The sequence below is a fragment of the Salmo salar genome, chromosome ssa14 (assembly GCF_905237065.1).
Source record: "Salmo salar chromosome ssa14, Ssal_v3.1, whole genome shotgun sequence".
Taxonomy (NCBI): domain Eukaryota; kingdom Metazoa; phylum Chordata; class Actinopteri; order Salmoniformes; family Salmonidae; genus Salmo; species Salmo salar.
Window position 1 is genome coordinate 70,035,372 of NC_059455.1, and position 15,499 is coordinate 70,050,870.

The following is a 15,499-nucleotide window of genomic DNA, read 5'->3' on the forward strand; positions in this document are numbered from 1 at the left end:
AATATGATCCTGCTACCCCCGTGCTTCACGGTTGGGACGGTGTTCTTCGCCTTGCAAGCATCCCCCTTTTTTCTCCAAACATAACAATGGTCATTATGGCCAAACAGTTCTATTTTTGTTTCATGAGATCAGAGGACATTTCTCCAAAAAGTACGATCTTTTTCCCCATGTCCAGTTGCAAACCGTAGTCTGTCTTTTTTATGGCGGTTTTGGAGCAGTGGCTTCTTCCTTGTTGAGCGGCCTTTGAGGTTATGTCGATATAGGACTCGTTTTACTGTGGATATAGATACTTTTGTACCCGTTTCCTCCAGCATCTTCACAAGGGCCTTTGCTGTTGTTCTGGGATTGATTTGCACTTTTCGCACCAAAGTACGTTCATCTCTAGGAGACAGAACGCGTCTCCTTCCTGAGCGGAATGACGGCTGCTTGGTCCCATGGTGTTTATACTTGCGTACTATTGTTTGTACAGATGAACGTGGTACCTTCAGGCATTTGGAAAATGCTCCCAAGGATGAACCAGACCTGTGGAGGCCTACAATTTTTTTCTGAGGTCTTGGCTGAATTCTTTTGATTTTACCATGATGTCAAGCAAAGAGGCACGGAGTTTGAAGGTAGGCATCGAAATGCATCCACAGGTACACCTCCAATTGACACAAATTATGTCAATTAGCCTACAGTCAACTTAGTGTATGTAAACTTCCGACCCACTAGAATTGTGATGCAGTGAATTATAAGTGAAATAATCTGTCTGTAAACAATTGGTGGAAAAATTACTTCTGTCATGCACAAAGTAGATGTCCTAACCGACTTGCCAAAGCTATAGTTTGTTAACCAAAAATGTGTGGAGTGGTTGAAAAACAAGTTTTAATGACTCCAGCCTAAGTGTATGTAAACATCCAACTTCAACTGTATGTGTGTGTAGGCCAATGTGTGGGCAGGGTTAACACAGAGAGGGGCAGGGCAGGGTTAACACAGAGAGGGGCAGGGCAGGGCAGGGCAAACACAGAGAGTGGCAGGGCAGGGCAAACACAGAGGGGCAGGGCAGGGTTAACACAGAGAGGGGCAGGGCAGGGTTAACACAGAGAGGGGCAGGGCAGGACAGGACAGGGCAGGACAGGGCAGGGCAGGACAGGGCTTGGCAGGGCAGGGTGATTTGGAGTAGAGAAGCAGAGGCCTGCTGTCTGTGGCTCCTCTTCAACCAGCTCAGCACTGACCTACATTCCTTCAGCTAGAACAACAGAATAGAGCAGGCAGGACTGGAACTAGATAACGTGTTTCATTCCCCCTGTAGCATGAACAGGGCGTGAGAGGAATGAACAAAAACGCAGTTTTAAAAAGGATGTGCATTGTTGTTTGCCGGGCCTCACCTTGTAAATACACTTGTGCTGGTCACTGAGAACGCCTTTCTCCATATCCGCCTCCTCTTCCTCCTGCTGTGTCTTGTCCCCATTATTCTTTTCCTGAGCAAACAGCCTCCGGCGTCCCACCTTCAGCTGCTGACTGTCCAGCTCCTTCAGCCGGCTGCACAGCTGACCGTTGCTGCGCTGCACCAGACTGCCGGCCAGCCCGTTCTTAGGCTCGTATCGCGGCAGGGCCAGGCTCCTCTCTGTGTGGCCCTCCAGGGGCCCCCTGAGGCGTTCCAAGCCCTCCTTCTCCTGCAGCACCTCCCTCTCCAGGCGTCGGTGCTCCTCGGGGGACAGAGAGTCATACGACAGCAGGTACTGAAGGTAGGACTCCTGCAGCTTGGCTAGACGGTCCTGGGCTGACTTGGGGATCCGCAGCAGATCAGCCAGTTTACTCCACTTCTTCAGGTCCATCACCTGCTGCATGCCGCCCATGTCATTAATCAGCTGGAAGAACCGAGCCAGGTCCACCTCACAGCCACCTGGAGAAAGAGAGGGAGATGGGGTCAGATACAGGGTTAAGCCTAACCCAAACCCCACAGCCGCCTGGGGAGAGAGAGAAATGGGTGAGGGTCAATGGCCATGAGTTTAACACTTCTTCGGTAATGATAGCACAACATCGGCCGCATTCTTATACAGACTCAATTTATTTCAGTCAGATAAACAGCCTCTTTCAGAGCCCAGTCAGTGTAAAAACACATCAAGCTGCTGAGTGAGAAATCTAAGGTGTCAGGCAACCTGCTAGGTTGTGGTTTTCCTGCCTCACAGACATACATCTGAATATTGTTATTGACATCTACAGTAAAAATACCAGATACCGTTGGTGGAATGCAACAAACATTTTATTGGATTGTCAATACCTTTGAGACCCAATGTTTGCTAAAGAGGTTTGTTTTGCGACATTCGTTCAGCCTATATGAGTGTGTTTGACTGTCAGACTAACCAACGACCAGGGGGATCGGGTTAGGGGTGTGTGTGGCTGGTAAAGTAGAGACAGTCTATGAGTTACTCACCGATGAGCGGGGGGTCTTCCATGGTGATGCCCTGAGATTTAAGGTGCTTCTTGATGCAGGCTAGCCTCTGTACGTTGGGGCCCCAGCGACGGCCCAGCTTGTGGATGCGCTGCACCTGGGTCACAAAGCGCATCTCATCGTTCAGTTTGCACTCTGGGCGCCAGTCAGCCGGGGGAACCACACGACAAAGTCCGCAGGGCTCCGCCCCCTCCCGCACAGAGTCCAGGTACACCAGGGGGTCCTGGAACTCCCGCTGGGTGGGACAGAACACTGGCGCCTCACCCAACGCCGCCCAGCTCACCCTGCTCCTCTCCGCCCTCTCTCTCTCCCTCTCCTTCTCCCTTTCCCACTCCCTGTCAGGCCGGGGCTCTGCTGGTTTGTGAGGGATATGTCCAGGAGTGTGTCCAGAAGTGTGGCAAGGAGATTCTGAGGTAGTTGAACGGTTGTGGTTAGGGTTAGAGGCAACCTGCGCCCGCTGCTGTGCTTGTCTGATGAACATCAGCTTGCCGGCTGACGCCCGCTTGGGCCGCTGACGCTCTGGCTCTGGATTGGCTGGTGATGTAGCGGGAGGAGTTGGGGGAGGGGGTGGGGCTAGCAGGGTCGGGGGAGGGGTGGTTTCCATGACGATGTGTCCATTGGGGACCACGGTCTTGTCCTGACAGGCTTTCTTACTGCGTGTCTCCAGAGGGCTGGTCTGGTGCTGGGTCTTACCGTCCAGAGGGCTGGTCTGGTGTTGTTTTGTCTTCTTAAGGTTGGGGCTATTCTCCAGGATGACCAGCTGACCCTGGGAGTCAGCCACCGCCCCGATGGCCGATACCGCCACCTCCAGCCTCCGCTTGGAGTTCCTCAGCCCCTCACGCCCCTGCCTGCCCACCTCCTGCTTGGCACAGAGGCCACCGTTGAGGCGCACTCCGCCCCCGTTAGCCACCTTGTACACCCCATTGGATAATAGCACCTGTTTGCGTGTTTTTGCTTTGCTATTCTGGGCTTTTCCTGAGTTGGAGAGGGGGATTCGCTGGTGGCGGTGGTGATTGTTGCTATTGGCTCTATGGGAAGCAGCAGTGCTGTGTTTGCGGTGGTTCAGTTTGGTTTTCTTGACCAGTTCTCGTTTTGCTTTGGTGTATGTGACTTGGCCCTTCACAGTTTTGGACGGCAGTCTGAAGTCTTTAGTTTTTTGGGCACCGGCCGTGTGCACGCCTGTCTGGGACACCCGTGTGACGCCGTTCACTTTAAAGACCTGAGAGCGAGAGAGAGAACGAGAGAGAGAGAGAGAGAAAGAGCGGGAGATCAGAAACATTTGTTCATAAACATTCTGTGCAATGGTTCTGTGTTCTAACACTCTCCCTCTTGCTCGGGAGCTGTGGCTTTGCATTGAAGGAAAAACTAGTAGCAAATATTTTAAAAACTGCTGCTATTCAATGAAGCCTATACACGGGTTGTTGTACTTTTAAATCTGCTATTATAGAGAAACACTCTTCTCACAGGGCAAAAAACTAAACAATGTTAGCTTCAACAACAGCTGGAAAAAGCCATCCCGGCCCTAATAGGAGTGAGGCTTTAATTTTAGAGCCAACTGCTGTATGTAGAGAGCACTACATAAAAAAGGTTACTACGTGAAACTCTATCCCAGCACATGAAGCCAGTTTTATTTGGTATAGTTTCCTTAAGCTCTTTAATTCGCCTTTAATGCCTCAAATAAAAGTTTTTTTTCCTGCAGATCTGAGAACCCCTGCTGAACATGTGAGCTCTGAAATGTAGGTAGCTTAAGTTACATCAGGGGCCTCACTGGCTAAACGCAGCTGGGGGAATAAAGCCATCCAGACCCACCAGCGGAAGAAGCAGAGTTGTCTCCCTCTCTCTGTTCCCTCTGCTGCAGCTGTATTGTACTCCTATCAGGTGCAGCCAACACAAAGAGAGGCTATTAAAAGATAAGGGGAGTGAAATGTGACCCCCTTCATAAATCCTGCTCCCCTCAATAGTGGAAAAATACAGAGAATGACAGCGAGAGAGAGCGCGAGAGGAGGAGCGAGCGCGAGAGAGAGCGAACCCCGTCGCCCCAGCAGGCCAGAGTGATGGATGGCAGAGTGGCTAAACGCAGCGTGACGTCTGCCAGGGTCTCAAAGCAGCACGATGCCAAAGATTCAACAAACACAGATTCTCAACTCTAGAGGGATAGGCCTATAAACAAAGACAACGTCAGATTCTCAAGACTTCTGGCTGCAGAATTTAAACACCTTTCTTAAGAGTCAAATTCATCCATTTTGCCTTCACAACCAAAATAATAGAAACAGAGAGCCAGTGGGCCAACTGTGACCAAACAGATATGCTGACAAAGGCACAGCGGTCTGGGTGGTGATTGTCTACTTCAGTTTCACCACTAGAGGGCTCACTGGCTCTACTCTGCTGCCCACTCTCAAGTGATGGTGTGCATGTTAGCAGCGGCCTTTGCACTGTAATAGTCTGGTCTGAGACAGAGAGGAGCGAGAGAGAGAAGACGGGCTACATCCCAGCCATGTGGAGAAGGTGAAGGCCCCTGTAGAAAGCGCCGAAAGACTGGTGAGGAAAAAAAAAAAGAAATCATTACAGGAAACAGACAGAGTAAGCGAGGGAGCAAGAGAGAACAGAACCACAGCCAACTCTCTGAAGTGGATTTTGGTTGCATGTGAGTGGAAAGAGAGGAGGGGGGGTGGCGGGGGATGGCCCAGGATGACATCATGTGTTGCTATAGTCCACCTGCAGGATGGCAGGAAGATTAACATGGAACATCTGCAGCTCAGCGGCCCATAGGAAGAGAACGGACCTACAGCAAATCAGCTGCTCATAGGAACAGACTGGATCCACTGCAGCTCAGCAGCACATAGGAAGAGATCTAGAGCTCAGCAACCAATAGGAAGAGACTGGATCAGGAAGAGTAACCGTAACTCTTCCAGCGCATAGAGACAGACACACTTATCAAAAAAATAAATAAATAAATGTAGCACTCAAAAGTACATAAAAACAAGCACATCAATGTGATAGCTAAGTACATAAAAACAAGCACATCAATGTGATAGCTGAAAAGATGGTCTTCGAGGTCTGTCTACATGAATAGTCTTCAGCATAATGACTTTTAAACCGAGATAAAGGTCAAAAGGAGACAGGAGCTCAAGTTCGGATTTCACAGAATATCATTAGTCTGGCTTGCGCTAACTAAATGCTGTATAACAGGGCCATTGGGTTCTTGTATGATAATCATTTGAACTATGGCTGATTCCCTTCCACAGACTAGGGATCATGACCGCGTTGCTATTGGCAAGGGGATATCGGCCTGCTGCTGCACTCTCACTGCTAATATCAGAAGACTAAAAATGTGAATGCCTCAAAATGATTGGAGCTCTGTTGCCAAGGACGGTGAATCTGCCAGTACAACACATGAACACACACACACACACAGAGACGACAGAGACAGAAAGCAGAGAGAGGGCAGAGGGCTAGAACAAAGGCCAATCACTTCAGCGTAGTTTGTCTTGGCTCTCCCCTGCTCATTGAGATTCATTGTTCCTTAATTAGTCAGTTGGCGGCACTTAAAACTGACAGGCCCGACATCAACACGAGACAGCGTGGCCCGGCTCCGGTGTACCGGCCGTCTGGGGGAGCCGAGCTGCCGGTCATGACGCTGCTCTCTCTGACGAGAGGCAAAGCCCCCAGTGCTCCCCTCTGATTAGCTCATGTAACTGTCAGAACCACAATGTGTATTTTAAACTGGGCCAAAGGTACTCTCCCTCCTCCTCCTCCCCTCCTCCACCTTAGCAGAGCTCCTTCTTGGACAGGAAGGCAGCTTTCACAGCCCAGCTCCAGTAGTAAATATAGTAGCAGACTGCGTCTGTGTAATGACTGTGTTTCAAAGGCAGGAGAGGAAAGGAGCTCAGGGATTTCACACTGAGCATGCTGCTGTTACGTTACTATATTAATAATATGTCATCGTTGTCACACATTACTGCTCGTCTAATGATAATGTCTGCTCTCGCCTGGTGGTTACTGAAGCATGCTGGTCAGCCATCTTTATGACCATTATAGAGTTACATATTAGCCAAATCAACCAAGAATACTGTTCAAGTATAGACAGCAGTACCTGCTTGCGGGGCTCCTCTGCAGCCCTCCTGTGAGGCAGTCCATTGGTAGTGTGGCCTCTGGGTAAGGTGTGGCCCCTGGTTGTGGCCTCTGGCTGGCTGAGGGCCTGCTCCCTCCGGGCCTCGGCCCTCTCACTGCGCTCCCTCACCTGCACCCACTCCTTCCCTCTGGGCTTGGGGCTGTCCCGGGGCGACTTGCTGTGTCCATTCAACACTGAACCAACAGGAGAGAAAAGATGATCTTAGATCAGTTTAGAAGGATGCTGCTGTGTTACAGCCTGAATTTAAAATGGATTAAACATATTTTTTTCTTACCCATCTACACACAATACCCCAAATTATATAAAGAAATTTCATTTACATAAGTATTCACACCCCCGAGTCAATACTCTGTAGAAGCACCTTTGGCAGCGAATACAACTGAGTTTTTCTGGGTAAGTCTCTAAGAGCTTTCCACACTTGGATTGTGCAACATTTGACCATTATTCTTTTCAACATTCTTCAAGCTCTGTCAAATTGGTTGTTGATCGTTGCTAACCATTTTCAGGTCTTGCCATAGATTTTCAAGCAGATTTAAGTCAAAACAATAACTCAGCCACTCAGGAACATTCAAGGTCTTCTTGATAAGCAATTAGTGTAGATTTGGCCTTGTGTTTTAGGTTTTGTCCTGCTGAAAGGGGAATTCATCTCCCAGTGTCTGGTGGATCGCAGACAACCAGGTTTTCGCCTGTGCTTAGCTCCATTCCGTTTCATTTTTGTCATGATAAACTCCCTAGTCCTTAACGATTACAAGGCTTACCCATAAAATGATGCAGCCACCACTATGCTTGAAAATAGAGAGTGGTACCACATAATGTCTTAAATGATCTGCCACAAACATAACGCGTTGTATTCAGGACAAAAGGTAATTTTGCCATATTTTTTGCAGTAATTTAGTGCCTTGATGCAAACAGGATGCATGTTTTAGAATATTTGTATTCAATACAAGCTTCCTTCTTTTCACTCTGTCAATCAGGTTAGTATTGTGGAGTAACTACAATGTTGTTGATCCATCCTCAGCGTTCTCCTATCACAGCCATTAAACTCTGCAACTGTTTTAAACGCATCATTGGCCTCATGGTGAAATCCCTGACTGGTTTCCCTCCTCTCCGGCAACTGAGGTAGGAAGAACCGATGTATCTTTGTAATGACTGGGTGTATTGATTCACCATCCAAAGTGTGATTAATAACTTCACAATGTGAGACATTGGAAAAAGAATCGGTTTGAAATGCATTGCTTGACTGAGGGACTTTACAGATAATTGTATATGTGGGATACAGAGATGATGTAACTAGCCTTGCACGAGCCTTGGCTTGTGCGAGCTGGAACAGCTCATAGCAGCAGGAGCTCCTGTTTCTGTAGCGTGAGGCAGCTTGATGTATACTGATCATAAATGTAAAACGCAACAATTTCAAAGATTATGCTGAGTTACAGTTCATATAAGGAAATCGGTCAATTGACGAATTCATTAGGTCCTACTCTATGGATTTCACATAACTGGGCAGGGGTGCAGCCGTGGGTGGGGGGGCTGGGAAGGCTTTGGCCTACCCACTAGGGAGCCAGGCCCAGCCAATCAGAATGAGTTTTTACCCACAAAAGGGCTTTATTACAGACATAAATACACCCCCCATTGTGTTGTGACAAAACTGCACATTTTAGAGTGGCCTTTTACTGTCCCCAACACAAGGTGCATCTGTGTAATGATCGTGTTGTTTAATCAGCTTCTTGATATGTCACACCTGTCAGGTGGATGGATTATCTTGGCAAGTTATAAAAAGCTCACTAGCAGGGATGTTAACATTTGTGCACAACATTTGAGAAAAATAAGCTTTTTGTGCATATGAAACATTTATGGGATCTTTAATTTCAGCTCATGAAACATGGGACCAATATTTTACATGTTACATTTATATTTTTGTTCAGTATACAAGTACACCCCCTGGCCAGGATGTTAGTCAATCGCAGGGCCTTATCCCCAATCAATCTCCTTAATGCAGAGTGTCAAGCAGAAACGCATCAGGTCCCATTTTTACAGTCTTTGGTATGACTCGGCCAAGGATCAAACTCCCAATCTTCCAATCTCGGAGCGGACATTCTAAATAACAAGGCCGCTGAGTTTGTAGAGAGATGAGGTAGTTATTGCACACAGAGTGAGTCGATGCAACTTATGTCACTTGTTAATAAGCACATTTTTACTCCTGAACTTATTTAAGCTTGCCATAACAAAGGGGTTGAATACTTATTGACTGAAGACATTTCAGCTTTTCATTTGTAAAAATTTAGAAAAATGTAATTCCACTTTTTATTTTACCAGGTAAGTTGACTGAGAACACATTCTCATTTACATCAACGACCTGGGGAATAGTTTCAGGGGAGAGGAGGGGGATGAATGAGCCTATTGTAAGCTGGGGATGATTAGATGGCCGTGATGGTATGAGGGCCAGATTGGGAATTTAGCCAGGACACCGGGGTTAACACCCCTACTCTTACGATAAGTGCAATGGGATCTTTAATGATCTCAGAGAGTCAGGACACCCGTTTAACATCCCATCCGAAAGACGGCACCCTACACAGGGCAGTGTCCCCAATCACTGCCCTGGGGCATTGGGATATTTAAAATAAAAAAAATTGACCAGAGGAAAGAATGCCTCCTACTGGCCCTCCAACACCACTTTGACATTATGGTGTATTGTGTATAGTCCAGTGACCCCAAAAAAATCTCAATTGAATCCATTTTAAGTTCAGGCTGGAACACAAAAGTCAAGGGGTGTGAGTTGTTTCTGAAAGCACTGTATATTAAAACCGCAACAAGAATGTATAATGTCAATGAAATATTTTCTCCAGTCTTGTACAGTCACTTGTGGGGAACATTATGTTGGTCAAGCACCAGACTACAGCCCTGCTAACCTCAGACTAGCGCAGAGACACTGATATTAACTTTCTGAACCATTCAATTAACACATATTCAATAGTTCTCTCTTTATATTTTATGAGGTTCACTTTATTTTTTCAGTGCTTTAATATCAACCGACACTGGCGTTTATAAAATGACATGGTCCCCGCCGCCACTCCATCTGCCAAAGTCCCTTGCTGAAAGGCTGGCGTTTTGAAAAGCTACCAGAAAACTCAACTCAATAAAAGGTGTTTAATCTAGAAATGTAAACATGGCTGGGGTTAGTGAGATGCAGGGTAATGAAAGCAGAGCTCTGTGGTTTCTCGCTCTCTCTCTGTGCATTGCAGCTAGTATAAACTACTGGGAGTCCTGCCCACGCTGCATTTTAAAGTGTCACATCTGACACATGGCCTTATAGTGTACTGTACTGGCCAGGTCTAATACTGTACTGGAAGACAGGCTTCTACGGTACTTACGGTCCAGGCCTAAGACTGTACTGGGAGACAGGCTTCTACAGTACTTACGGTCCAGGCCTAAGACTGTACTGGGAGACAGGCTTCTACAGTACTTACGGTCCAGGCCTAAGACTGTACTGAGAGCGAGTGTGCTGCCATAGGGCAGGCTAATTTGGTAAATATTGCTTTGGCCACGCTACTATGTTAAAGTGCTCACTTTCTAAACCCCTGTCTGCAAGTCTAGAGGGAGAACTAAAACACTGGCCTTGTTTCCATGGGGATTGCCTGGCCTGGAGGATCTGTTGTCACAGGGAGGATGATTACAGCATCTGGGACACAGCACTGTGTGTTTTTCTATGATAGCCACTGAAAGTTGACGAGCAACACCAAGCATATGCCACTGATAACGTGTAGATAGTTATTGTGTGGCTTTGCCTGCTTGTAGCTTTCACCACCACTGGCATATTGTTCCGTTTTAACATGACGCGTTTCATTAAGACAAGCTCCCCTCAGAATCACACACACTTTCCCTCGGGAGATTTTCCGACTTTCCTGTTAAGCTGTCCATCTCTCCGCGTCTGCGCAGTGTGTGCGTGTAAGAGGCGGGGCTGTGGGGGTGTGTGCTCCTTGTTTTCCGTCCCCGTTCCCCTCCTCCCTGGCTAGCTGTGAGCTGAATGCATAAACACCTTGTTACCTCTGTTCACTCCTAGTGTTAATTGGAGTGGAAAGATGGAATGGTCCCTCAGAGAGGGAGAGAGAGTGTGGAGACTAACTCAGCCATGCTCGGCTGCAGACAGCTCTAAACATGTGGGTCTCTTGTACGTATTAGGTCCATTCCACCCGTTCCACTTCGGCCCTCAACCGTGATTGGTGAGTGTTAAATATCTGTGTTGTGATTGGTCAGGGCAGTTCAGGGGTTAGGTTGGTGAAAAGGAGAGAGAGAGGACAGTTTCCTACTGTTGGGGTTAGGTAGGTAAGAGGACGTTGTCGTACCGTGGCCGTTGACGGCGTGTTTCCCTGGGGGTTTGCCCTTCCTGGGCGTGGACTGACAGGAAGTAGACGCCACACTGATGTCTGGCTTCACATCCTCGTTTTCCTCTTCATCATCATCCAGCTCATCTTCATCCTGAGAGCTCCCGAAGTACGCCATGTTACTGGGCAACGCTGACGAACCTGGGGGGAGGACAGAGAGAGAGAAGAGACAGACAGACAGACAGAGAGAGAGAGTGTTAAAACCAATGAGAACCTACCAGTACTGTAAAAGCAGAGCATCCCAGAAAATGTCATAAAAGCAAAAAAACCGGGTCATTTTAAATCTCATGGTGTCTAAAACTAACTAACTCCGATGCTTCCCACAGTTGTGCCAAATTGGCATTCTTGATACACACAGGAAACTGTTGAGTGAAAATCAAACGGTGCGCCTGGCACCTACTGCTATACCCCGTTCAAAGGCACTTCAATCGCTCAATGGTACACATCCACAATCCATGTCTCAAATGTCTCAAAGCTTAAAAATCCTTCTTTAACTCCTCCCCTTCATCTACACTGATTGAAGTGGATTTAACAAGTGACATCAATAAGGAATCATAGCTTTGACCTGGTCAGTCTATGTCATGGAGAGATCTTAATGTTTTGTATACTCAATGTATATCTCTATTATGCGTGGGAATAGTTTGGAACAGATTTCCTAAATTAAAATCACTTGGAGCTGATTTGCTGGTGTTTTAGTCTTTCATGTCTAACAAAAAAAACGTTGCTCAGAAAACGTATAAATAAAAATTTAAAAAAAAATCACCCGTGGGCCGAATTTAGCCCATGGGCTACCAGTTCTGGAACCCTGCCCTAAAGTAAATAGAGCAAGCTGTTCCGTGGCCAGTTGACGGAGGTCACCATCCATTGTGTTAGGATGGAACCACTGGGCAGGACTGGAGTCTGGTCTCTTGTGGCCATTAGAGACAGCAGAGGGAAAAGAAAGCGATGGTTTGTCTGCATCACCTCATTCCCCATTGCTATCATGACTAGTGTAATGACGTGGTTTATCGGTTTAAAGCGTTGTAATGGTCTCAAATGAGCTTTGACTAGGCCTAATGTTGTGAATCATTCCATTCCATTTTCATCTCATGTATCACAGGTTTATGTTGTAGTGTATTATTAACGTATAAATGCTCATTCCTAATGACAGAGTGGGAAAGACATCATGATGTATTATTAACATTTACTGTCTAGATCATAAGTACTTTAAAAAGAAACGCATAAACGTAACCAACCTTCATTTGGCCAGGAGGAGTAACCTGAAATGAGATATGGTGAAGCTAGAATTAGTCAGACATCAAACCAAAACGTCATTATCAAATTAAAATGTACGCCAATCTATACAATCAATATATAACCTGGTTGTAGTGTAGTGCAGCAACGTGAGATTTAAGCTAAGCATCATTAACCAGCGACTCGTTTTGAATTAAGCATCCTGCTGTATGGCAGACAACGGGGGAGCCAATGGGATTAGGGTTACTAGACAACAGGGGAGCCAATGGGGTTAGGGTTACTTTGAATGCAGTAATGAATTACAGTGATATCGGAGCCTTCTGAATCACATGCACATCAGAATACAGTTAGTAGGCCTACACAACATAGTCAGTACCCACAATACAGCTTCGTCACAACTGGACTAAAACGGCAGCGTGGCCAAACGTGATACTTTAATGATACTTTGACTAGCTCTGTATGTAGACAGAGCAGAGACGCCAGTCCATTGTTATTAGGGTTAGGGGTCATTCAATAAGGTTTAGGAGTAGAGCACAATGTGTAACGTGAGAAGAAGCCCCGTCTGGACTAAGTTTGAGGTGCTGGGTTCAGTCTAGCTAAGACCTGTAGAGGACTGGGCTAGCTGGGTTCTGTATAAGCACTTTGTGACATCTGCTGATGTAAAAGGGGCTTTATAAATACATTTGATTGACTGACTGTATGGGAGTGTGGTACATAGCACATCTGTACCAGTTCTCCAGCTCTTTAAAAAAAAGTCCTTTCTCCCAGTGACAGAGGTCAGGGTGACTTAGAGAGTCAACAAATTCTCAATCAGCTCCAAATGACCTGCTTCATTAACAACATGGCTGCAATTACTGCCTTCTCTGGGGTCACAGGGTCAATAGCTAGCAGACCCAGGGGGCACAGGGTGAGGTCTCTTGTCCGATGGGTGGACGAGGGATCTTTTTGTGGGGAAGTGAGAGAGAAATAGGGGAGGATGAGACTGGACAATGTCACCCTATAACCTTTCCCATTGGCCCAAAATAAGATGTTGCTCCCATTTTATGTTCAGTAGCCCCCAGAGAGTCCAATGGAGGAAGCCTGTGGGCTGGCTCCTCTGGTCACTGGCGTCTGGTCTACGGCTAGGTTATATCTTCAGTGGCTGGTTCTCAGACAGAGGGGAGAAGGGTGGTGCTGGGCTTAACAGCCTCTCTGGCGCAGAGACTCCGTCTGTCAGCTCCCAGAGACAGAGAAATATAACCCAGGCCTCCCTCCTCCCTGCTCCAGGCCTGTTCCCCTCCCTCCTCCCTATCCTCAATTATGGGCCTTTCATGTGCCTCAGAACCACAGGCAAATTATAATGAAGGCTGAAACAGTCTATTATGATTGGAATTTTAACTAGACAGGCGTAATTACAACCAAAATGGTTGACTTAAAATAAAAAAACAATGAGGAGTTTAAACGACCAATCAAGGCCTTTAACTGAAGAAGAAAAAAAAAGAACACATTTATAATCATCTGATTAACATCCATGTTACCGAAAAAGAGCACTTCTCATGGTCCTCACTTATAGGCTACAGACTCTCAGGAATCTCTAAAGCTGGTCGGAAAAGCAGTTCCCCGTTTTGTATAAAAAAATCTGACCCCAGAGAGTCAGGAGTATGAGATTTCTCTTCTCAAGCTGTTCCAACGGAAGCAGAGGGCCAGGCCAATTCCCCGTCATAGACAGAGACAGCGTGTGGAGAGACCATGTCAGACACTCTGCCCTCTCTCGTACCCCTCATACTTCACCATGTGCCTCATCAGGAACAAGATAGGTGGAGAGGAGGGGAGGGAATGAAAGAGCGCCGACTGGGGCTTTTTCAATAACATTGTTTTATAGGCCGATGCAGCGGAGTGAATCCGAGAGGATCGGGGATTATATCTCCTCCAATTTACATTCCTGAATGTCTGCAAATCCATTAACCCACGCTGCCCTCGGCTCTAGTCAGCTCTGGGAGTTGCTGGCTAAATTTAATCAGCCTTCCCTTCATAGCGCAACCACGGCCGCAGCAGCAGCCTCAAACCTAGACCCATTCAATGTTCAGCGAGCCATGGCATACACGCATATAGAAGTACCTGTTATGTAACACTGAATGAGAATATTAGTGGGGGTTATTCATCTACTACTTTATCTGGCATTATCCCACCCGTGTGTGTGTGTGTGTGTGTGTGTACACAGAGGGAGGCTCAGCTGCGATGAGAATTATTATTTTTTAAATCAGGGATAGCGTCACTGCCACTACCGACAATGACCCTCTCTACCCAAGGCTACAGGCTACAAACAAGGCCCAGAGACAGGCTGGCTGGACAGCCTCCAAATGGCTTTCCCCACGGATATAAACAGCCGTAATAAAAAGGGATTTGAGAAGCTATGTAGCACATAAATACTACAGTGTGATTCGCTCCATTTTGTGTCTGTCGCATGTTACTCCACATTGCATCAGAGCAGCCAGACGTTTCCCAAGAGGGATTAAAAATATATGGTTCCTGTTTAAAAACCAGAAAACAAGAACAGCTCATCATGATGCTGAGTCCCAGAGGAATAAGCAGTGGTGATTACAAGCTGCTGCTGTAGAGAACAAAAAATAGGAAAACTGTGAAACTTGTGAAATCACGGTGGAAATGCCCTGCTTTCATAACCAGCGCTTTATCGTCAGAAGCTGTCAGACAGTGGGCTTGCAGGAATACAGTTAAAGTCGGAAGTTTACATACACTTAGGTTGGAGTCATTAAAACTTGGTTTTCAACCACTCCACAAATTTCTTGTTAGCAAAGTATAGTTTTGGCAAGTCGGTTAGGACATCTACTGTGTGCATGACAAAAGTCATTTTTCCAACAATTGTTTACAGACAGATTATTTCACTTATAATTCACTGTATCACAACTCCAGTGGGTCGGAAGTTCACATACACTAAGTTGACTGCCTTTAAACAGCTTGGAAAATTTCAGAAAATTATGACATGGCTTTAGAAGCTTCTGATAGGCTAATTGACATCATTTGAGTCAATTGGAGGTGTACCTGTGACTGTATTTCAAGGACTAACTTCAAACTCAGTGCCTCTTTGCTTGACATTATGGGAAAATCAAAAGAAAAATCAGCCAAGACCTCAGAATTTATTTTGTAGACCTCCACAAGTCTGGTTCATCCTTGGGAGTAATTTCCAAACACCTTAACTTCTTTGGGATAGGGGGCAGTATTTTCACGCCCGGATGAAAACCGTTCCCAAAGTAAACTGCCTGTTTCTCAGGCCCAGAAGCTAGGATATGCATATAATTTGTAGATTTAGATAGAAAACACACT

The 15,499-nt window shown here is 46.5% G+C and overlaps 1 protein-coding gene across 1 annotated transcript in view; it reads right to left on the minus strand.

Moving 5' to 3' along the window:
• The window catches only part of LOC106570183 (protein Jumonji), a 95,033-nt gene that overhangs the window by 11,039 nt on the left and 68,495 nt on the right, over positions 1 to 15,499 (minus strand). The window contains exons 5-9 of the mRNA XM_014142229.2: positions 12,181 to 12,204; positions 10,907 to 11,086; positions 6,528 to 6,739; positions 2,417 to 3,653; positions 1,368 to 1,885 (exon numbers count right to left, since the gene is read on the minus strand). Coding sequence (XP_013997704.1) covers positions 1,368 to 1,885; positions 2,417 to 3,653; positions 6,528 to 6,739; positions 10,907 to 11,086; positions 12,181 to 12,204 — 2,171 coding nt within the window. The remainder of the gene's footprint in view (positions 1 to 1,367; positions 1,886 to 2,416; positions 3,654 to 6,527; positions 6,740 to 10,906; positions 11,087 to 12,180; positions 12,205 to 15,499) is intronic.